Here is a 22,268-nt window from a genome sequence, read left to right as displayed (position 1 = left end):
TGCTGAGAGTCATTAGAGGAAGCAGACACCCTGAACACAGTCTTCCCCAGTATCCTTGTATGATTTCCTTACTCTTTGTCAGACCCAGAGAGGACACTTAGTTTTCATGAAAACTTCTCTCTTGTACTCTACTTGGACCTTGGACCTGCCTGACTCATTCACCACCATGAAGCACCAGCGCTTCGTAACAGAACAGATAACAGCATCATCAAATCTATGTCTAGGCTGGCGCCGCGGCTCACTAGGCTAATCCTCCACCTAGCGGCGCCGGCACACCGGGTTCTAGTCCCGGTCAGGGCGCCGGATTCTGTCCTGGTTGCCCCTCTTCCAGGCCAGCTCTCTGCTATGGCCAGGGAGTGCAGTGGAGGATGGCCCAGGTGCTTGGGCCCTGCACCCCATGGGAGACCAGGAAAAGCACCTGGCTCCTGGCTCCTGCCATCGGATCAGCGTGGTGTGCCGGCTGCGGCGGCCATTGGAGGGTGAACCAACGGCAAAGGAAGACCTTTCTCTCTGTCTCTCTCTCTCACTGTCCACTCTGCCTGTCAAAAAAAAAAAAAAAAAAAAAAAAAAAACCATTAAAAAAAAAAAATCTATGTCTAGTCACCTGTTGTCAGAAACCATGTTTAGGGGCTGGCGTAGTGGGTTAAGCCACTGCTTGCCACAAGCTGGTTGGTGTCCCTGCTGCTCCACTTTTAATCCAGCTCTCTGCTAATGTGCCTGGGAAGGCAGCAGAAGACGTTTGGGGCCCTGCCACCCACTCGGGAGATCTGCATGAAACTCCTTAGCTACTGGCTTCTGCCTGGCCCAGCCCTGGCGGTTATGGCCACACAGGGAGTGAACCAGCGGATGGAAGCTCGCTTTCTCTCTCTCCCTCTCTAACTCTGCCTTTCAACTAATAAATCTTAAAAAAAGAAAGAAAGAAACCACGTTGGTGGGAATCGTTGCAGCCTGATTCTCAGTAAAAGCGACACAGCTTGAGGTGGTTCAGTTATGTGATAATAATGATCGGGTCCCCTGATTACCCGCAAGATTTTTTTTCCCTTTTTTTTTATTCACTTTTCCGAGACTGCACACACTTAAGGGCAGGTGGTGCCAAGATCAATGACAATTATGGGGCCTTAGATACGGTTCTTATGTATAAGTAAGGAAAACACACTAACCTCCAAAGCCACCTTCCGTCCAACTAGTTGTCTCCAACTTCAAATAATACAAACTTTCCCAGGGGTGTAATAACCTTCCCGGCTTCTCTCCCGCCCATAACACGTTGTCGGCCCCGTCCCACGCTTGCGCACGCGCACATACGCACGCCTTAGACCCCGCCCACTCCGCGCGCACGCTGCTGCCGGACACACCCAGTCTCCTCTCTTCCTGGTTCCGGGCTGGCTACTTATTTCCCGCCATTTCCAGCTCTTCGTGAGTAGAGGTGGGTGATTTCCGTAAGATCTGAGGTCTTCTGAATCAAAGCGACCTAGCGGGTAGGAAAGGGAGCTGAAAAAAGAATCTCTGGGAAATTTGAGATAGCTGAACTCGCACCACCCCCAAAAAACGGGAAAATTTTGCTTTCGGGGAGTCGGCTTATCCTGTTAATTGGCCGCCTTATATGGGATTCACCTGTCCAGCCTATTTGATTGAATTGCTGATGCTGCCCTCAGCAAACCAGGGCATTAGATAGGGGAGCCTCTTAAGTAGTTCTTTAAGCAACAGATCAAAATCTGCAGCTCGTGGCACTATGGAATGCCCTTGCATTGGGCTGCTTGTGCAGTAAGTTTTCAACGTAAATCTTGGCTAACTTGACAAAATTGTTAAACTGTGGTGCAAATCAGTTCCCATTCATTTAGCACTTAGTTCTTAAACCACTTAATATTTTTTTAAGGGAGAAGATATGGGAAAAAAGCCCCTTCTGTTTTAATTATTTTTTCAATTTAATTTTAAAGGACATCAAGCAAATAAATATTATATTCTTTTTTATACTATATTATATTCTTAAATAGCATATTCGGTAAGTTAAACATGATTTAATTAAGCATAAACTAAATTTTATGTATTTTTGATATGTCAATTTAAAAAAATTCAACAAAGTCACATTTACTTTGTATTTAACAAATTATATTAAATTGATATTGACAAAAGATGCAGGATATATGGTTACCATGGATAACACAAAGGCCATTTCACATGGAAACAAGAACTTTGCACAGAGAAATCAAGAGACTTGGTTTCCAGTCCCAGAGTAACCACTAACTAAGGGGTGGAACTTCGGACAACTTATTTAATTTCAGTGAACATTAGATACATCTTTGGGAAAATAGTAGAACTGAACAAAACATTATGTGATTTTTCCAAGCCCCTTCCATATCTATGATTCTGAGTTCCTGTAGAGTATCATGGAAAGTATACATGACTACTATCACCAACCCTGTTTTCTTTGGATAAAATGTGTCCCAAGTGGCTAATAAGTGATCTATATCTGGTTAAGAAATGAGGGGCCAGCATTGTGGCAAGCTGCCACTGCAATCCTGGCATCCCATCTGGGTGCTAGTTTGAGTCCTGGCTGCTCCCTGCTAACAAGTGTAGGAAAGTGGTGGAAGATGGCCCAAGTGCTTGGGCCCTTGCCAGCCATGTGGAAGACCTGGATGAAGTGCCTGGGTATCGGCCTGGCCCAACCCTAGAGGTTGTGGCTATCTGAGGAATGAAAATGATGAAAGAGCTCTCTGTCTTTCCCTCTTTCTCTGTAACTCTGCCTTTCAAATAAACAAACAAAAATAAATGTATATTTTAAAGATTTATTTATCTTTATTTGAAAGTCAGTTATAGTGGCTGGTGCCGTAGCTCACTTGGTTAATCCTCCGCCTGTGGCGCTGGCATCCCCTATGGGTGCCGGGTTCTAGTCCCGGCTGCCCCTCTTCCAGTCCAGATCTCTGCTGTGGCCTGGGAAGGCAGTGGAGGATGGCCCAGGTGCTTGGGCCTTGCACCCGCATGGGAGACCAGGAAGAAGCACCTGGCTCCTGGCTTTGGATCAGCGCAGCACCAGCCATGGCAGCCATTTGGGGGGTGAACCAACGGAAGGAAGACCTTTCTGTCTCTCTCTCTAACTCTGCCTGTCCAAAAAAAAAAAAAAAAAAATTATAAAAAAGAGAGGCAGAGAGAGAGATCTTCCATCTGCTGCTTCCCGCCCCCCCCCCCCCCCCAAATGGCCACAACAGCCAGAGCTGGGCCGATCCAGAACCAGGAGCTTCTTCCAGATCTCCCACATAGGTACAGGAGCCCAAACACTTGGGCCATCTTCTACTGCTTTCCCAGGCCATAGCAGAGAGCTGGATCAGAAGTGGAGCAACTGAGTCTCAAATTGGTGCCCATATGGTACCACATTGCAGGCGGTGGCTTTATCTGCTACACCACAGCGCCAGCCCATAAATATTTTTTTTAAAGAAATGAATGGTTCATTTTTTTTAAAAAGCATTTGCTAGCATTTAATGAACCATGTGGCTTCAAGCTACTAGAACACAGGCTTCCCCATGCCTTTAATCTTCTCCTTGGCTCTTCTGCTGAAGGATTTGGCCTTCACGATGACAGTCTGCTTTGGGAGTTTTCCCTTTCCCAGAACTTTGTAATAGCCCGACTGCACCACATCAATGATGGGAGCAGCTCCAGTCTTGTTCTTGGCAGCATTTACCGGTGTCTGCTCACTGACCAACGTCCACAACTTATCAAGGTTGACAGTTGGGCAGAAGTCTGCTTCTCTTTAAGTGGTAATGCCTCATACCAGCTTTCCCGAAGTAACCTGGCTGATGTTTATCAAAGTTGATCCTGTGGTGATGCATGTCGCCAGCATTACCTCGGCCTCTTGGGTGCTTCTGGTGTTTGCAGATGCGGCCATGGCCGTGGCTCATGTGGCTGCACAGTTTCTGTGTCTTCCTCAGTCTGGATGGCATATTGGCTGCCGAAACGAAAGAGCTGTTTTCATTTTTGAAGATTTTTTTTCTAATTAGAAGCTAGTGCATGAATTAATCTAGAGAAGATGGACAACAGACAAAGTATAAAGGAAAAACACACACAGATCCTCATCACTCAGGTCACTGGCCTTTTTAAAATTTTTTTTTACATTTTCTATATTACATATATATATATAAATGGTATAACATAGTCTGCAGATTTTTTTTCTTTTTTTTCTTTTTTTGACAGGCAGAGTGGACAGTGAGAGAGAGAGAGACAGAGAGAAAGAGAAAGGTCTTCCTTTGCCGTTGGTTCACCCTCCAGTGGCTGCTGCGGCTGGCGTACCGCGCTGATCCGAAGCCAGGAGCCAGGTGCTTCTCCTGGTCTCCCATGGGGTGCAGGGCCCAAGCACTTGGGCCATCCTCCACTGCACTACTGGGCCACAGCAGAGAGCTGGCCTGGAAGAGGGGCAACCGGAACAGAATCCAGTGCCCCAACCGAGACTAGAACCCGGTGTGCTGGCGCCGCAGGTGGAGGATTAGCCTATTGAGCTGCGGTGCCAGCCTAGTCTGCAGATTTTTTTCCCCCACTTTATGGATATATGGATTTGTTACAGTCAGTTGGAATACCTACAATTATACATCCTAATGCATTATCAGAAGCTAGGCAAACATTGTTATCTAGATTTTGGAACAGCTGTAATTATATTATAGCCCAGATTATTCTTACTCTTTCTCTTTATCTGCTCTAGAATGGATTGGTTTCATTGCAACCAGTGTTTCCGAAAAGATGGGGCACATTTCTTTGTCACCAGCTGTGGCCATATTTTCTGTAAAACGTGTGTGACTCTGGGTGAGTGGCTTAACTATTTTAAAATTCAGGCAAAAATGTTTTTAGCCTAGATATAATGATTACCCATTTCTTTGTGTGACTTAAGATAAAAATAAGCCAGTAGGCCAATGGTGGTCTGTATACTTTGAGACTTGATTTTGGAAATTGGAGGAATCCATTAATAAATAATGGTGCTAAATGATTTAACAGATCTGTTACTTGAACAACAAAAGATATTAGTCAATGTTTTGAAGACTGTAGCCTGGAAAACCACAAGGAATCAAGATTGATCAGAGTAAAAAAGGAATAATAGATAGGAATTGGGGAAAATTTGGTTGATATCAGCCATTTGAAGAGAAGTGGTATGGCCTATAAAATCAATTTGGTTAGAAATGATGATGCCTTTGCAGTTTATTTTATTTATTTATTTATTTATTGACAGGCAGAGTGGACAGTGAGAGAGAGAGACAGAAAGAAAGGTCTTCCTTTGCCTTTGGTTCATCCTCCAATGGCTGCCGCGGCCGGCGCACTGCGGCCAGCGTACCACGCTGATCTGATGGCAGGAGCCAGGTACTTATCCTGGTCTCCCATGCGGGTGCAGGGCACAAGCACTTGGGCCATCCTCCACTGCACTCCCTGGCCACAACAGAGAGCTGGCCTGGAAGGGGGGCAACTGGGACAGAATCCGGTGCCCCAACCGGGACTGGAACCCAGTGTGCCAGTGCCACAAGGCGGAGGATTAGCCTGTTGAGCCGTAGCGCTGGCCTTGCCTTTGCAGTTTAAAAAGCATTTTCCCTTGTACTAATTTTACATACTCCTCACCACAATCCCAGATGGTAATTATTAGTAGGACCATTTTAGAAATGAAGAGACTGATCCAAAGAGAATAGGTGATTTTACCAGCTGCTTTTTGCTTTTTTTTTTAAACATGCCCGCCCTCCCTCCCTCCCTTGACCAGCTTCTTTTTTTTTTTGACAGGCAGAGTGGACAGTGTGAAAGAGAGACAGAGAGAAAGGTCTTCCTTTACCGTTGGTTCACCCTCCAATGGCCGCTGTGGCCGGCATGCTGCAACTGGCGCACCGCGCTGATCTGAAGCCAGGAGCCAGGTGCTTCTGGTCTCCCATGGGGTGCAGGGCCCAAGCACTTGGGCCATCCTCCCCTGCACTCCCTGGCCACAGCAGAGAGCTGGCCTGGAAGAGGGGCAACCAGGACAGAATCCGGCACCCTGACCAGGACTAGAACCCCGTGTGCCAGCGCCGCAGGCGGAGGATTAGCCTAGTGAGCCGGGGTGCCGGCCTGGACCAGCTTCTTACAGTTAGTAAATCTTAGAAGACAGTGTTGATTTCAAGGTTGATTGTTTTTCTTTAATGCAGATATAGTTAGAAGATATGTAAATGCCCAGAAGAGTGATTTAAAGTAGAGTGCTTTTAATCTCAGTAGGGTTTTGAATAATAAACTGGAGTTTACCAAGTGAATATGGCAAGTAAGATCATTCTAGTTTAAGAGAACTTGTGTGTAAAGATATATTATATTGGGCCGGTGCTGAGGCTGGCAGTGTGGTGTGGCAGGTAAAGCTGCCGCCTGCAGTGCCAGCATCCCATATGTGCACCAGTTATGGTCCTGGCTGCTCTACTTCTGATCCAGCTCTCTGCTATGGCCTGGGAAAACAGTGGAGGATGGCCCAAGTCTTTGGGCCCCTGCACCCACATGGGAGACCCAAAGGAAGCTCCTAGCTCCTGGCTTAGGATCCGCGCTGTTGCGGCCAATTGGGGAGTGAACCAGCGAATGGAAGACCTCTCTCTCTTTGCCTCTCCGTCTCTCTCTGTGTAACTCTGACTTTCAAATAAATAAAATAAATCTTTAAAAAAAAGATATATTACATCGTAAAAACCACAGTGTCAGTCTTTTTTTTTTTTTTTTTAAACTAAACATAACTGGAATTGTTGGGTATAAAAATAAGGTAAGAAATGACTGGAGAAAGGCAGTGCTAGGTGATAGAAATCTCTATGCATCAGGCTAATGAACCTGAATTTTAGTCTGTAGGTGATAGACAGCTGTAGTGGTTTTGTTTTTTCTTAAATAAACCTGATATGTACTTGCTAGCTCATGTGGGAACAGTGGAAGGCAGAGTGGGAAAAAGCTGTGGTCTCCAAGGAAAGGACAGTGAGGTTAGGTAGTCTCGGGAGAAGCTTTTTTGTTCATGTAAGTCTCATGACCCTTTTAAATTGTCTGCTCGTGTAACAAAGCTGTTTACTCTGGTAGCAGCAGCTCCGTTTGGAGTGGTTTGTCTCTGTGAAGCATATGCCACTTTTGATGTTTTCTACTGACATGGCATTTATCTTAGTGACCAGCACCACTACTAAAATTTCACTTTGCAAGGAAAGAGCAAGAACTTTAATTTTTGCTTCTTTCAGGTTGAGTTAATTGGAGAATGAGAGTAGGAGAACTTCAAAGCGAAATCTAGGACCACTAGCAGTGACAACAGGGCAGGAGTGACTGGGAGATTGTTACAGTTCCCATTGTGGGCCTGCTGTCTGGAAGACAAGCTAAAAAAAGAGTAACTTAAAATTACGATCACTGATACCCTTATGAATGCACCCTAGGACTCCTGCTGAGGGTTAGAAGAGTCCCTTCTGTCCCACAGAAGAAAGCTGGGAATTTAAAATAGAGAAGGAGATGAGCGGAGGGATGGTGAGAAAGCCTTACTCCTGCTTTGACATCCTGGTCTGGAAATACTGATTAGAGAACAGAGCTTAAGTTGATGTTCTTTTATAGCATTAGTGACATTCTAAACTCAGGAAGAATCCTGTGTTTCTCACCTTGGTAGCTTGCTTGAGTGATATCATGTACTGTAGGAAAATCTAATCTTATCTCTGTGAAAACCAAACTTTTTTCCCCTTTTTCTTCTAGAAAAATGTGCTGTTTGTGGAACTGCCTGCAAGCATCTAGCTCTTTCTGATAATGTAAGTTTTTCTCTCCCTGTCACAAACCATCACATCCCAATAGTGATCTGTAGAAAGTACACACAAAGTACAGATTATCATTTTTTAAAAGATTTATTTATTTTACTTGAAAGTCAGAGTTACATAGAGAGGAGAGGCAGAGAGAGAGAGCGAGGTCTTCCATCCCATGGCTCACTCCCCAATTGGCCGCAACAGCTGGAGCTGCACCAATCTGAAGCCAGGAGCCAGGAGCCTCCTCTGGGTCTCCCACACGGATGCAGGGGCCCAAGGACCTGCGCCATCCTCCACTGCTTTCCCAGGCCACAGCAGAGAGCCATACAGGAAGTGGAGCAGCCGGGACTAGTACCGGTGCCCGTATGGGATGCCAGCGCTGCAGGCCAGGGCATCAACCTGCTGAGCCACAGCGCTGACCCCCAGATTATCATTTTTTAAAAAAAGAAATTTGCAGATAGAAGTTGTAAAAAGATAAAATTATTACTTTATTTCCTTCAAGGATCAGTGTTTAATTTCGTTCCATTGTGGATATGCTCAACTGTGTGTTTTACTGTCTTCATAGCTGAAACCTCAGGAGAAAATGTTCTTCAGAAGCCCTGTGGAGACCGCTTTGCAGTATTTTAATCACATCTCTCAGGTATGAGAAAGAAAAAATGATTCTCCAGGGAAATTCTGATTGCATTTATTCCTTTGTCAAAAGTTCTGTTTAGACTGTATTTTTTAAAAAGATTTATTTATTTATTTGAGAGGTAGAGTTACAGAGATAGAGAGGGAGAGATGCAGAGAGAACGCTTCCATCCTCTGGTTCATTCCCCAAATGGCTACAACATTCAGAGCTGGACCAATCCAAAGCCAGGAGCCAGGAGCCAGGAACCAGGAGCCAGGAGATTCCTCTGAGTCTCACATGGGAGCAAGGACCCAAGCACCTGGGCCATCTTCCTTTGCTTTCCCAAGCACATGAAAAGAGAGCTGGATTGGAAGAGGAGCAGCCAGGACTCGAACTGGCACCTAAATGGGATGCCAGCACTGAAAGCTGTGGCTTTATCCACTAAGCCACAGCACCGGCCCCTCCACTAAGATTATTTTATCACCTCATGGAGTTCCTATCTTGGCATGTTTCTTGAAACTTTATTATACTGTTCCCTTTCTGTACTCCTACTTCCTTTTTTAAGTGTGTATTTATTTATTTTTATTTTTTGAAGGCAGAGCAACAGGCAGAGAGAGGAAGAGAGAGAGGAGCTGGTCTGCGGGTTCACTCCCCACGTGTCTGCAACAGCCAGGACTGGGCCAGGTCAAAGCCAGGAGCCAGGAACTCCATCAGGGTCTCCCTTGTGGGTGGCAGGGGCTCAAGCATTTGAGCCATCATCTGCTGCCTCCCAGGGTGTAGATTAGCAGAAACCTGAATCAGAAGTGGAGGCAGGACTCAATCCCAGGCACTCCAGTATGGGTTGTGAGTGTCCTAAGCAGTGTCTTAATCCATGACACCACAAAGCCTGCCCCTGTGTTCTTCTTGTTCTTAGAAAAACATGCCTTTCTTAAATGTGAAGATTATGTTTAGTTATTTTCTGCTTGGAGACAGAAGATTTAATTTTTCTTCATTGTCTTACCCCTTAGTTCTGGCTCTGGAGGTAGATCAAGGGGAATTAAGGCTTTGGCTGCATCCCGTCTTTAGCTGTCTGTTCAGGTCATCATATTTGAGATACTATGTTTAATATTATGAGGAGATAAAAAGCAGCTGGGACTCAAGGAGTAATGTAAGCAAGGTCACATGAACAAGAGAAAGACCAGACCTTTGGTTAATACCTAAGCCCAGGGTTAATGATCACTGGAGAAATTATACGTAGTCTGAATCCTAACCTGCCTAATCATGGGGCCAATTACACATGGTCAAATAATCAAGATAAAATAAATGGAAAGGGTCAGTTAATCATCACTTTAGTAAAGGGCCAGTTTGATGAAGTCAGCAAAGTCTGAAAATGTGTTTTCCCAATCTGTGAAGGTAAATAACAGATCCAAATAATACCTCAATTGCTTCATTCAGGCGTCTGCTCCAAACTTCCTGAGACAAACCTTTACTGCTTCTCCTATCTCAAATAGTAACCCACCATTCTCTGCTCATTGGCCTGCCTTATTTTTCATCATGGATCATATCTCTAACATTCAAATATTTGTTTGTCATCTTGACTCCTACACTGGCATATAAGCTCCATGAAGACAGATGTGGATGACTTTGTCTGTTGTTCTTTTTGAGTAATTCTTTTTTAAATTATTTATCTATTTTCACTTTATTTGAAAGGCAGAGAGATGGACAGAGAGGTCTTCTATCCACTGGCTCACTCCCCAAATGTCCACAACATCAGGGGCTGAGCCAGGCTGAAGCTAGGAGCCTGGAACTCAGTCTGGGTCTTCCACATGGCTGGCAGCGACCCAGCTACTTGAGCCATTATATGCTGCCTCCCGGGATGTGCATCAGCAGGAAGCTGGCTGAGGGCTCGAAGCAGGCACTCTGAGGGGCCGACATTATATAGCACAGTAGGTTAAGCCACTGCTTGAGATGCCAGCATCCTGTATCGGAATGCCAGTATGAGTACCGCTACTCAGCTTCCAATTTAGCTTGCTCTAATGCTCCTGGGAGGTAGCAGAAGATGGCTCAAGAACTTGAGCTCTTGCCAGGCATGTGGGAGATCAGATGGAGTTTCTGCCTGCTGGCTTTGGCCTGGCCCAGAACTAGCTGTTATGGCCATTTGGAGAGTGAACCAGTGGACAGAAGATATCTCTCTATCTTTCCCTCTGTCTCTCATCTATTTCCCTCTCTGTGTCACTCTACGTTTCAAATAAATAAATAAATAAATAAATCCTAAAAAAAAAAAAAGTGGTGTTGAACAGACACTCATATGGAATACAGGCATCCCAAATAGCAACTTAACTGTTGTACCACACACACCCCTATAGATAGTTCTTGATATGTAGTGGACACTCAAAGCATTGTTGAATGAATGAATGAATGGAGAGTCACTCTAAGTATCTATTTGTGCTCTAACTAGTCCTCATCCTTAATCTCTGTAATGACCTGACAGAGGCATTTTTATTCTGTATTTTATGTCGACAGTTGATCAAGCTGCTCACATCTACATAGTTTTTTTTTAAGATTTATTTATATATTTGAAAGGCAGAGTTAAAGAGAGTCAGTGGCAGAGAGAGAGGGAGAGAGGAGGGAGGGAGGGGTCTTCATTTGCTGGTCCACTCCCCAAATGGCAATGGCAAGAGCTGGGCTGATCTGAAGCCTGGAGCTTCTTCTAGATCTCCCACACAGGTTCAGGGGCCAAGAACTTGGGCCATCGTCTGCAGTTTTCCCAGGCCATAGCAGAGAGCTGGATCAGAAGCAGAGCAGCCGGGATGCGAATTGGCATGCTTATGGGGATGCTGGTGGAGGCCTTACCCTCTACGCCACAGCACTGGCCCCCTATGTTTTTTTTTTTTTTTTAAGATTTATTTATTTATTTATTTGAAAGTCAGAGTTACACAGAGAGAGGAGAGGCAGAGAGAGAGAGAGAGAAGTCTTCTATCTGATGGTTCACTCCCCAATTGGCCATAACAGCTGGAGCTGCGCTGATCTGAAGCCGGGAGCCAGTAGCTTCCTCAAGGTCTCCCATGTGGGTGCAGGGGCCCAAGTACTTGGGCCATCTTCCACTGCTTTCCCAGGCTACAGCAGAGAGCTGGATCGGAAGTGGAACAGCTGGGCCTAGAACCGGTGCCCATATGGGATGCTGCAGGCCAGGGCGTTAACCCGCTGTACCACAGCACTGCCCCCCGCCCCCTACAGTTTTTTTATAAGGAGTTGGAGAGTTCCATTTGGACTTACTTTCTTCTATTCCTGGGTTATATAGACTGCATCCACACCCACTACTAATCATCTTTCAAATGTATGGCAGTAATTGTTAATTCTTTGGTAATAGCCTTCCCTGATTCCCATAGGCAGAGTTTTGCTTTGCTCTTTGTACTCCTATCCCATGTTGCTTTTAACTGCAAAATACCTAACTCTGGAAAACTGATTTATTTTATTGTTCATATGGCTGTTTCTCTCACTGAGCCAGGAACCTTTCAAAAGCAGGTATCACCGGTGCCGCGGCTCACTAGGCTAATCCTCCGCCTGTGGTGCTGGCACACCGGGTTCTAGTCCCGGTCGGGGCGCCGGATTCTGTCCCGGTTGCCCCTCTTCCAGGCCAGCTCTCTGCTGTGGCCCGGGAGTGCAGTGGAGGATGGCCCAAGTGCTTGGGCCCGGCACCCCATGGGAGACCAGGAGAAGCACCTGGCTCCTGGCTTCGGATCAGCACGGTGCGCCAGCCGCAGCAGCCATTGGAGGGTGAACCAATGGTAAAGGAAGACCTTTCTCTCTGTCTCTCTCTCTCACTGTCCACTCTGCCTGTCAAAAAAAAAAAAAAAAAAAAAAAAAAAGCCGGCGCCGCGGCTCACTAGGCTAATCCTCCGCCTAGCGGCGCCGGCACACCGGGTTCTAGTCCCGGTTGGGGCGCCGGATTCTGTCCCGGTTGCCCCTCTTCCAGGCCAGCCCTCTGCTGTGGCCCGGGAGTGCAGTGGAGGATGGCCCAGGTGCTTGGGCCCTGCACCCCATGGGAGACCAGGAAAAGCACCTGGCTCCTGGCTCCTGCCATCGGATCAGCGCGGTGCGCAGCGCACCGGCTGCGGCGGCCATTGGAGGGTGAACCAACGGCAAAGGAAGACCTTTCTCTCTGTCTCTCTCTCTCACTGTCCACTCTGCCTGTCAAAAAAAAAAAAAAAAAAAGCCATCCAATGTCTAATTGGATATCTGGCTCAAATTAGGTATATAAGAAATGTTTGTTAAGTGAATGGCTGCATGTTAAGACTGGCTAAGAGGGAAGGTTTTCAGTGTAAGATCAGAAAAAAAAAAAAAAAAAAAAAAGAAAACCTTGATTATAAGGGTGCTAGTGGTTGTGGTAAGGAGTTTAGACTTCTTCCAAGGGCAGTGAAGCACTGTTGAAGAGTCTCACACAGGAAATAGCATTATCTGGTATTTGATTTTATAGGAGAATCTGGCTGCTGTGTGGAGAATGAACCATAGAGAGATTAAGAGAAGAAGCAAACCAGCGCCGCGGCTCGCTAGGCTAACCCTCCGCCTTGCAACGCTGGCACACCGGGTTCTAGTCCTGGTCGGGGCGCCAGATTCTGTCCCGGTTGCCCCTCTTCCAGGCCAGCTCTCTGCTATGGCCCAGGAAGGCAGTGGAGGATGGCCCAGGTGCTTGGACCCTGCACCCCATGGGAGACCAGGAGAAGCACCTGGCTCCTGCCATTGGATCAGTGCGGTGCGCCGGCCGCATTGTGCCAGCCGCGGCGGCCATCGGAGGGTGAACCAATGGCAAAAGAAGACCTTTCTCTCTGTCTCTCTCTCTCTCTCTCTCTCTCACTGTCCACTCTGCCTGTCAAAAAAAAAAAAAAAAAAAGGAAGAAAGAAAAGAAGCAGAGAGCACAGTTAGGAGGCCATGGGAAAAATCTAAGCAGGATTGCCTTGGTTAAAATGGTGGCAGTAGAAATGGAGCGAGGTGGTTAAATCTGAGAGATGTTTTTCCAGGAAGAACTAGTAGCACTTTCTTTTGATTTGGATGTGGGAGATGAGAAAAAGAGAGAACTCAAGGAAGAGCCCTGGCTTTTTGTCTTGAACAACTGAGTAGAATGATTACATCCTTTACCAAGCAAGACTAGGAAGACTGTTTTGAGGGCAAATAAAATTTTGAATGTGCTGGGTTTTGGACGCCTGTTGGAGATCCAGGTGGGGAGGTCATGAAGGCAGACAGATTTACCATTCTGGAGCTCAGGGCATAGGTCAAGATTTGAGGTATAAGTGTGGAATTTGTCAGGCTATAGATAGTGTTTAAAGCCTTGTGAGTAGGTGATATCACAATATCTAGCAATTAGGTGGGGGGAAGAGAAGTTAGCAAAGAGCTGCAATCAGTGGGGTAAAAGCAAAGAGAGTGGTGCTATCACAGAAGCGAGAAAGGACAATGTTTCAGAAGGAAGAACTAATCAGCGAGGTCAAACCCTGCTGAGAGTGAAGCAAGATGAGGACAAAGCAAGGTTCATTGGATTTGGCAACAGGAGGGTTGTTGCTGACCTGGAATTAGCAACGTGAGCATTGTTGCTGACCCTCAGGAGAGCACATTGAGTAAAATCTCAGAGAGGAACCTACATTGGAGTGCACTGGTGGGTATTTTTCTACACTTGATCTAATTTTTTATTTTTTATTTTTTTTTTTGTTTGAAAGAGCAACACAGAGAGAGGAGAGGCAGAGAGAGAGAGAGAGAGAGAGAGAGATCCTCCATCCGCTGGTTCACTCCCCAATTGGCTGCAACGGCAGGAGCTGCACCGATCTGAAGCCAGGAGCCAGGTGCTTCCTCTGGGTCTCCCACACAGGTGCAGGGGCCCAAGGACTTGGTCCATCTTCTACAGCTTTCCCAGACCATAGCAGAGAGCTGGATTGGAAGTGGAGCTGCTGGGACTAGAACCGGCGCTCACATGGGATGCCAGCACTTCAGGCCAGGGCTTTAACCCGCTGCGCCACAGCACCAGCCCCCTTGGTCTAATTCTTGACCTAAGATTTTCTTTTCTTTTTCTTTTTCTTTTCTTTTCTTTTTATTTTATTTTATTTTATTTTATTTATTTATTTTTTTTTTGGACAGGCAGAGTAGACAGTGAGAGAGAGAGACAGAGAGAAAGGTTTTCCTTTACCGTTGGTTCACCCTCCAATGGCTGCTGCGGCTGGGACACCGCGCTGATCTGAAGCCAGGAGCCAGGTGCTTCTCCTGGTCTCCCATGGGGTGCAGGGTCCAAGCACCTGGGCCATCCTCCTCTGCACTCCCTGGCCACAGCAGAGAGCTGGCCTGGAAGAGGGGCAACCAGGACAGAATCCGGCGCCCCGACCGGGACTAGAACCCCGTGTGCTGGCGCCGCAGGCAGAGGATTAGCCTATTGAGCTGTGGCGCCAGCCGACCTAAGATTTTCTATAACCCTCTGCAGTCTGGCTTCAGACTGGCTCACTATAACTGCTCTTGCGAAGGACATCAATACCATTCCTGTTATCAAATCCAATGGATAATTTGTTTTGTTTTGTTTTGTTTTAATATTTATTTATTTGAGAGGTAGAGTTACAAATGGAAAGAGAGACCTTCCATCCAATGGTTCACTCCCCAGGTGAACCATCTAATGGTTCACTCCCCAGGTGACTGCAATGGCTGGAGCTGGGCTGATCCAAAGGCAGGAACCAAGAACTTCATTTGGGTCTCCCACATAAGTACAGAGGCCCATGCACTGAGCCATCTTCTACAGCTTTCCCAGGCTATGGTCTGGGAAAGCAGTAGAGGACGGCTCAAGTCCTTGGGCTCCTGCACCTGCATGGGAGACCCTGAAGATGCTCCTGGCTCCTGGCTTTGGATAGGTATAGCTCCAGCTCTTGTGGCCATCTGGAGAGTGAACCAGCAGATGGAAGATCTCTCTCTCTCTTTCTCTGCCTCTGCCTTTCTGTAACTCTGCCTTTCAAATAAAATAAATAAATATTAAAAAAATAAAAATAGAAGAAGAGGAACAGCTGGGATGCAAACTGATACCCATATGGGATGCCAGTGCAGCAAGTAGAGGCCTAGTCCACTACACCACAGCACCAGCCCTGATAATTTGTTTTTTGTTCTTATCATATTTGGTCTCTCAGGAACATTCCACTGTCTTGTCCTTGAAACCTTCTTTCTTTGGCTATCATAATCAACTTCAGTTTTCTTCTTGGCTCCTCTTCCTCTGTCCATCTCTTAAGTATTTACGTTTCTCAGAGTTTTATTCTGATTGCTTGTCTTTTTTCTTTTTTTAAGATTTATTTATTTGAAAGGCAGAGTTACAGAGAGGCAGATGTGAGGGGGCGGGGAGAGAGGTCTTCCATCTGCTGGTTTGCTGCCCAGATGGCCACAGCTGCACCGATCTGAATCCAGGAGCCAGGAGCTTCTCTGGGGTCTCCCACGTGGGTGCAGGGGCCCAAGGACTTAGGCCATCTTCCGCTGCTTTCCCAGGCCATAGCAGAGAGCTGGATTGGAAGTGGAACAGCTGGGACTTGAACTGGTGCCCATATAGGGTGCTGCCACTGCAGGCAGCGATGTACCCGCTACACTTACAGGACTGGCCCCCCTGCTTGCTTTTCTTACTTTGTATACCTTCATGCATAGTCTCATCTACCCCTGTAGCTTTGGTTATCATTAACATGGATGACTTCCATCTCTTATTTCCAGTAACATCTCAGCTTACATGTGACCTCAGAGGAGCCTTCTCTAACCACTGTATCTAAGTTAAGTGTCCCTTTTATTCTCTGTCAAGAGAGGGAGAGGGAGAGGAAGAGTTAGTTCCCCCATCTGCTATTTTACTGCCCAGATGCCTATGATCTACTTATCTCATGTGGGTGGCAGAAACCCAACTACTTGAGCCATCATCTGCTGTTTCCCAGCGTGCACGTTAGCAGGAGGCTGGAACATGAGCAGAGGCAGGACTTGAACTGAGGCACTCTGATACGGGATGTAGGTGCCCAAACCACATCTTAACCAGCTAGGCCAGACATTTCCTCAATAAATACTTTTTGAAAAAATTAGTAAAATAATCCTCCCTACCGAGGTTTTCCATCAATGCATATAAAATTTTATAAAGTGGCAACTGGAATAGAAATCTCAAAACCAAATCTGTCTGCCAGTTTGTAATTTGACTTTTTTGAACTAGTTGTAATTCTCTCATATGTAATATGAAGTAGTGACACTCATCCTACTTCTTGTAAAGATCTACTGAAGTAATGTTCGTGAAACCATTCTGAAAGCTATATTTTATTAAAGAGTAATGTGGAAAACTTTTATATGAAAGATCATGTAAAAAGAAGCATGTAGTTTTTAAATTGGAAAGTATACAATACCTCATCTACTTTAAAAAAAATGGATTTATTGAAATATACGTTATTTTTGAAGTTTATTTATGGGGCCAGTGTTGTAGAATAGTGGATAAAGCTGCCCCTTGCAATGCTGGCATCCGTATATGGATGCCGGTCTGTGTCCCAGCTACTCCACTTCTGATCCGGCTCTCTGACTAATGGCCTGGGAAAAGCAATGGGAGATGGCCCAAGTGTTTGGGGCCCTGCCACCCACATGGGAGAACCTAGAAGAAGCTCCTGGGCTTCCGGCTTTGGCCACCCAATCCTGGGTGTTGTGGCCATCTAGAGAATGAACCAGTGGAACTCTGTGTCTCTCCCTCTCTCTGTAAGTCTGACTTTCAAACAAATAAATCTTTTTAAAAAAAGTATACTTTTTTTTTTTTTTATTTGAAAGGCAAAGGGACAGAGAGCAAGAGAGAAAGACAAACAGATACCCATCTTCCGTTTGCTAGGTCACTCCACAAATGCCTACAACAGCCAGAGCTGGGCCAGGCTGAAGCCAGGAGCCTGGAACACCATCAGGGTCTCCCACATGGGTGACAGGAACTCAAGTACTTGAGCCATCCTCTGCTACCTCCCAGAGTACATGGTGCACATGAACAGAAAGCTGAAGCAGGACTTAATCCCAGGCACTCCAGTGTGTGTGGATGTCTGAAGCAGCATCTTTACTCACTGTGCCGCAATGCTTGTCCCTTAAAATGCACTTTACATACAATAAAAGACAACCTCTTGGGGCTGGCATTGTAATGTAGTGGGTAAAGCCTGCAGTGCTGGCATCACTTATGGGTGCAGGTTAAGTCCTGGTTGCTCCACTTCTGATCCAGCTCTCTGCTATGGCCTGGGAAAGCAGTGGAAGATGGCCCAAGTCCATGGGCCACTGCACCTGCATGGGAGACCCAGAAGAGGCTCCTGGCTCCTGGCTTCAGATCAGCGCAGCTCCAGCCTTTGCGGCTATTTGGGGAGTAAAACAGTAGATGGAAGACCTCTCACTCTCTCTCTTTCTCTCTCTGCCTCTGCCTCTGCCTCTGCCTCTCTGCCTTGCAAATAAATAAATCTTCAAAAAATGAAAAAGAATTTGGAGGGGCCAGCACTGGGGCATAGCGGGTCAAGCCGCTGACTGCAGTGCTGGCATCCCACATGGGCACTGGTTCAAGTCCCTGCTGCTCCACTTCTGATCCAGCTCTCTGTTATGGCCTGAGAAAGCAGTGGAACATGGCCCAATTGCTTGGGCCCCTGCACCCACGTGGGAGACCCGGAAGAAGCTCCTGGCTCCTGGCTTCAGATGGGCCCAGCTCTGGCTATTGCGGCCATTTGGGGAGTGAACCAGTGAATAGAAGACCTCTCTCTGTGTTTCTCGCTCTGCCTCTCTAACTCTGCCTTGCAAATAAATAAATAAATCTTAAAATAAATAAATAAATACATAAAAATAAAAATTCGTGTTTAAAAAAATTGAACAACCAAGATAGTGAATGATGCCTTTTAAAAAGTTTTTTTTTTTAATTTATTTATTTGAAATACAGAGTGATAGAGGAAGAGATAGAGAAAGGTCTTTCATTTATTAGATCACTCCCCAACTGCTGCAACACCTAGGCTTGAGCCAGGCTATAGCCAGGAGCCAGGAAGCTGGATTGGAAACAGAGGAGTCAGGACTAGAACCTACCACTCCAATATGAGATGTCGGCATTCTAAGCAACATCTCACCTGGAACACCCAAAACTTACCCTTTAGTCCTCCTATTGCCTTTTAAAAAATTATTTTTTTAAAAAAATATTTATTTTAATTGAAAGAGTTAACAGAGAGAAGGAGAGGCAGAGAGAGAGACAGAGACAGAGACAGAGAGAGGTCTTCATTCCGCTGGCTCACTCCCCAGTTGGCTGCAACGGCCAGAGCTGCGCTGACCAAAAGCCAGAAGCCAGGAGCCTCTTCTGGATCTCCTATGTGGGTGCAGGGGCCCAAGAACTTGGGCCACCTTCTACTGCTTTCGCAGGCCATAGCGGAGAGCTGGATAGGAAGTGGAGCAGCTGGGACTCAAACCAGCGCCCATATGGGATGCTGGCACTGTTGGTGACAGCTTTACCCGCTATGCCACAACATCTGCTCTGCCTTTTGTTTGTTTTTTTTTTTTTTTAAAGATTTATTTATTTATTTGAAAGAGCTGCAGAGAGAGAGAGAGAGGGAGAGAATTCTTTCATCCCTTGGTTCACTCCCTAAAAGACCTCAGTGACCAGGGCTGGGCCAGGCAAAAGCCCAGACCCTAGAGCTTCATCCAGGTCTCATGTTTGGCAGGGGCCCAGGCATTTGGGCCATCTTCCACTGCCTTCCCAGGTGCATCCATGGGGAACTGGCACTCAAAACCAGCACCCATATGGGATCCTGGTGCCCCAAGCGGCAGCCCGACCCACTGTGCCACAATGCTGGCCCCTAAAAACAACTTTTTCAAAACCCCTGGGTTGGGCCAGCATTGTAGTTAAGTTGCTGCTTGCAGCACTGGCATCCCTTTCAAGACCTGCTGCTCTGCTTCCAATCCAGTCCCCTGCTAATGCACCTGGGAAGGTAGCAGGAGATGTCCCAAGTGCTTGGGCCCCTGCTGCTCATGTAGAAGACCTGGATGGAGTTCCTGACTTCTGGATTCAGCCTAAGCCAGTCTTGGCTGTTGTAGCCATTTGGGGAGTGAGCCAGCTTATGAAAGATCTGTGTGTGTGTCTCCATCTCTGCCTTTCTAGAAAATAAATAAATAAATCGTTGGGGGGGGGGGGACCACCTTCGATAGTTTCCCGTCACTAGGTTTCAGACTTCCTCAGGGTGACACATAGTCCCGTTTTAATGGTCTAGTTCTTCCTGACCTCACAAGCCTCAGCTACAACAGCTACCTCCTATCCCATGTACCAACACAAGTTATTAAGTGGGTTATTTATTACCTAACCTCTTAGACAGATTTAAATCCTTTCAGTTCTTTTACAGACCATATAGGTTATTCTTCATTTTTAAAAAACATCATTTATTTGAAAGGCAGAGGCACAGAAAGAGAGAGTACAAGAGAGAAAGAGTGGGCCTCCATCTGCTGGTTCACTCCCCAAGTGGCTGCAGTGGCTGGGGCAGGTCCAGGCCCAAGCCAGGACGCTGGAACTCCCTCCAGGTCTCCCACGTGAGCAGCAGGTCTCTCCTGCCATACTGTCATGAGCCACCATAGTACAGACCCCTTACTGTGGATCTTGGCATTTCTAGTTCCTGTGCCTGATACAAAATGATCAGTAAACACTTACAAAGTGAAAGGATGAATAATGCTTAAGCTATTTATTATGTCCTTTGCCCCTTGTGAGGTATTTTCTGATACCAACCAGTTCTCTTGACACCAGATAGGTGTCCAACAGTTTAATTCAATTCTGATACTCAACCCCTAGAGTTATCCTCAAATCCTACAGGTTTAAGGGTTCAATCCCACAAACTGCTCCCATTTTGGATGCCATTCCTAAATAAGGTACCAAGGCAATCCACATTCCAGGCCAGCTGACCACAGATTCAGGAGTTCCTGTGCCTCTCCCCCAGCTTTGGTAATTAGTTAGGATGACTAACTAATCATCAGAACTCAAGGAAGCACTTTAGTTACAATACTGGTTTATTATAAAGAATACAACAGCTTGGGAACAGCCAGGTGGAAGAGGTGCATAGGGCAGGCTATTGGGGGAGGGCACCTGCCATCCATACCCACTCCAGGGACACCTCCCTCCCAGCCCCTGACGTGTTCACCAGTTTAGAAACTTTCCAAACTCCTTTGTTTGGTGGGCATGATAAATTAAATAATTGGCAGTTGGTGACTGAACTTGATGTGGAAGGGAAAGAGAAATTGGAACTGAAAGTTCTAAACCTCTACTCAGTGGGTGGTTTCTCTGGCTAGCCCCCATCTTGAAGCCCTCTAGAAGCCCACCAAAAAACACAAACTCAGGAGTGGTAGAAGGGGCTTGTTCTCCTCAGGGGGCTGTCTACATTCACATATGTATGTGAACTCTATCTATCAATCTCTCTCTTTTTTAAAGACTTATTTATTTATTTATTTATTTGAGAGGCAGAGAGAGAGAGAGAAAGGTCTTCCATTTGCTGTTTCGCTCCCCAAATGGCTGCAGTGCCTGGAGCTGGACTGATCCAAAGCGAAGAGCCAGGAGCTTCTTTTGGGACTACCACATGGGTCCAGGGGCCCAAACACCTGGGCCATCTTCCACTGCTTTCTCAGGCCATAGCAGAGAGCTGGATTGGACATGGAGCAGTCGGGCCGTGAACTGGCGTCCATATGGGATGCCAGCACTGTAGGCGGCAGCTTTACCTGCTGTACCACAGTGCTGCTCCCCCTCCATCTCTTTAAATAAATTCTCCCATTCTTGCATTTTATCTATGTCTATGCTTTGAATTCTTATGTCACGTAGAGGCAAGAATTTTGTTTGAGTTCATCTGGGGACACCGTTCTCCCCACAAGATGGGCAGAGCCAGGACTTGAATCCAGGCACTCAGTGTGGGATGAGGGCATCCCAAGCTAACATTTTATCTACTGCACCAAATGCCTGCCACTTAAATTTCTGTTAAAAATGTTTCTTATAATTTTTTAAATTATTTTTGGGAAAAAAGTATAGATTTGTTCATAGTCTGGATTTCTTTAAAAAGAATTATTTATTTATTTATTTATTTGAAAGGCAGAGTTAGAGAGAGAGAAAATCTTCATTCATTGGTTCACATCCCAAATGGCCGCAACAGCCAGGGCTGGGCCAATCTGAAGCCAGGAGCCAGGGGCTTCTTCTGGGTCTCCCACATGGATGCAGGGGCCTAGGCATTTGGGCCATGCTCTGCTGCCTTCCCAGGCACATTACAGGGAGCCAAATAGAAGCAGAGCCACTGGTTCTCGAACCAGCGCTCATATGGGATACTGGTGCTGCAGGCGGTGGCTTTACTTGAGGCACCACAGTGCTGGCCCCCATAGTGTCGGTTTGGCTCGTTACACCTTTGGAGTCATTTAATATGCTCCTCTGTCCTCTACTTCCCATAAATTGGTAGGTAGATTTAAGCTTAATCATCATCATTTGGGGGCCGGCCCCGTGGCTGACTTGGCTAATCCTCCGCCTGCGGCACTGGCACCCCAGGTTCTAGTCCCAGTGGGGTACCAGATTCTGTCCTAGTTGCTCCTCTTCCAGTCCAGCTCTCTGCTGTGGCCCGGGAAGGCAGTGGAGGATGGCCCAAGTTCTTGGGCCCCTGCACCCACATGGGAGACCAGGAGGAAGCACCTGGCTCCTGGCTTCGGATCAGCGCAGTGCCGGCCATGGTGGCCATTTGGGGGGTAAACCAGTGAAAGGAAGACCTTTCTCTCTGTCTCTGTCTCTCACTGTCTGACTCTGCCTGTCAAATAAAAATATATAAATAAAAATAAAAATCATCATCATTTGATGACTTAGGGGAAGGTGGAGCAGTACTACTTCATAGCAGTGTTTATTCTACCAAGAGGTATATGTAATGGTCCGTTTTTCATTTTATGTGCCGGTAGCCATTGATGAACTTTACAGAGCTCCATGAATTCATTTAGAAGT

At 46.4% G+C, this 22,268-nt stretch overlaps 1 protein-coding gene and 1 pseudogene across 5 annotated transcripts in view; one reads left to right on the top strand and one right to left on the bottom strand.

Annotated features, from left to right (window-relative positions):
* Nucleotides 1-1,266: 1,266 nt before the first annotated feature.
* The window catches only part of RNF212B (ring finger protein 212B), a 46,135-nt gene continuing 25,133 nt past the window's right edge, over nucleotides 1,267-22,268 (top strand). For 3 of the 5 annotated variants that reach the window (XM_051822668.3, XM_089309876.1, XM_051822665.3), the window contains exons 1-4: nucleotides 1,267-1,423; nucleotides 4,685-4,785; nucleotides 7,675-7,727; nucleotides 8,284-8,358. In XM_051822668.3, coding sequence (XP_051678628.3) covers nucleotides 4,686-4,785; nucleotides 7,675-7,727; nucleotides 8,284-8,358 — 228 coding nt within the window. In that variant the 5' untranslated portion in view covers nucleotides 1,267-1,423; nucleotide 4,685. The remainder of the gene's footprint in view (nucleotides 1,424-4,684; nucleotides 4,786-7,674; nucleotides 7,728-8,283; nucleotides 8,359-22,268) is intronic. The other 2 variants (XM_089309877.1, XM_017348204.4) reach the window with 1 other exon arrangement.
* Nucleotides 3,489-4,274, bottom strand: LOC100339018 (large ribosomal subunit protein uL15 pseudogene; annotated as a pseudogene).

The sequence above is a fragment of the Oryctolagus cuniculus genome, chromosome 12, assembly GCF_051225735.1.
Source record: "Oryctolagus cuniculus isolate XC-2025 breed Fujian yellow rabbit chromosome 12, ASM5122573v1, whole genome shotgun sequence".
In the NCBI taxonomy this organism is placed as follows: Eukaryota; Metazoa; Chordata; class Mammalia; order Lagomorpha; family Leporidae; genus Oryctolagus; species Oryctolagus cuniculus.
The sequence above is the reverse complement of the archived record's forward strand: the minus strand, read 5'-3'. Positions and strand labels throughout refer to the sequence as shown.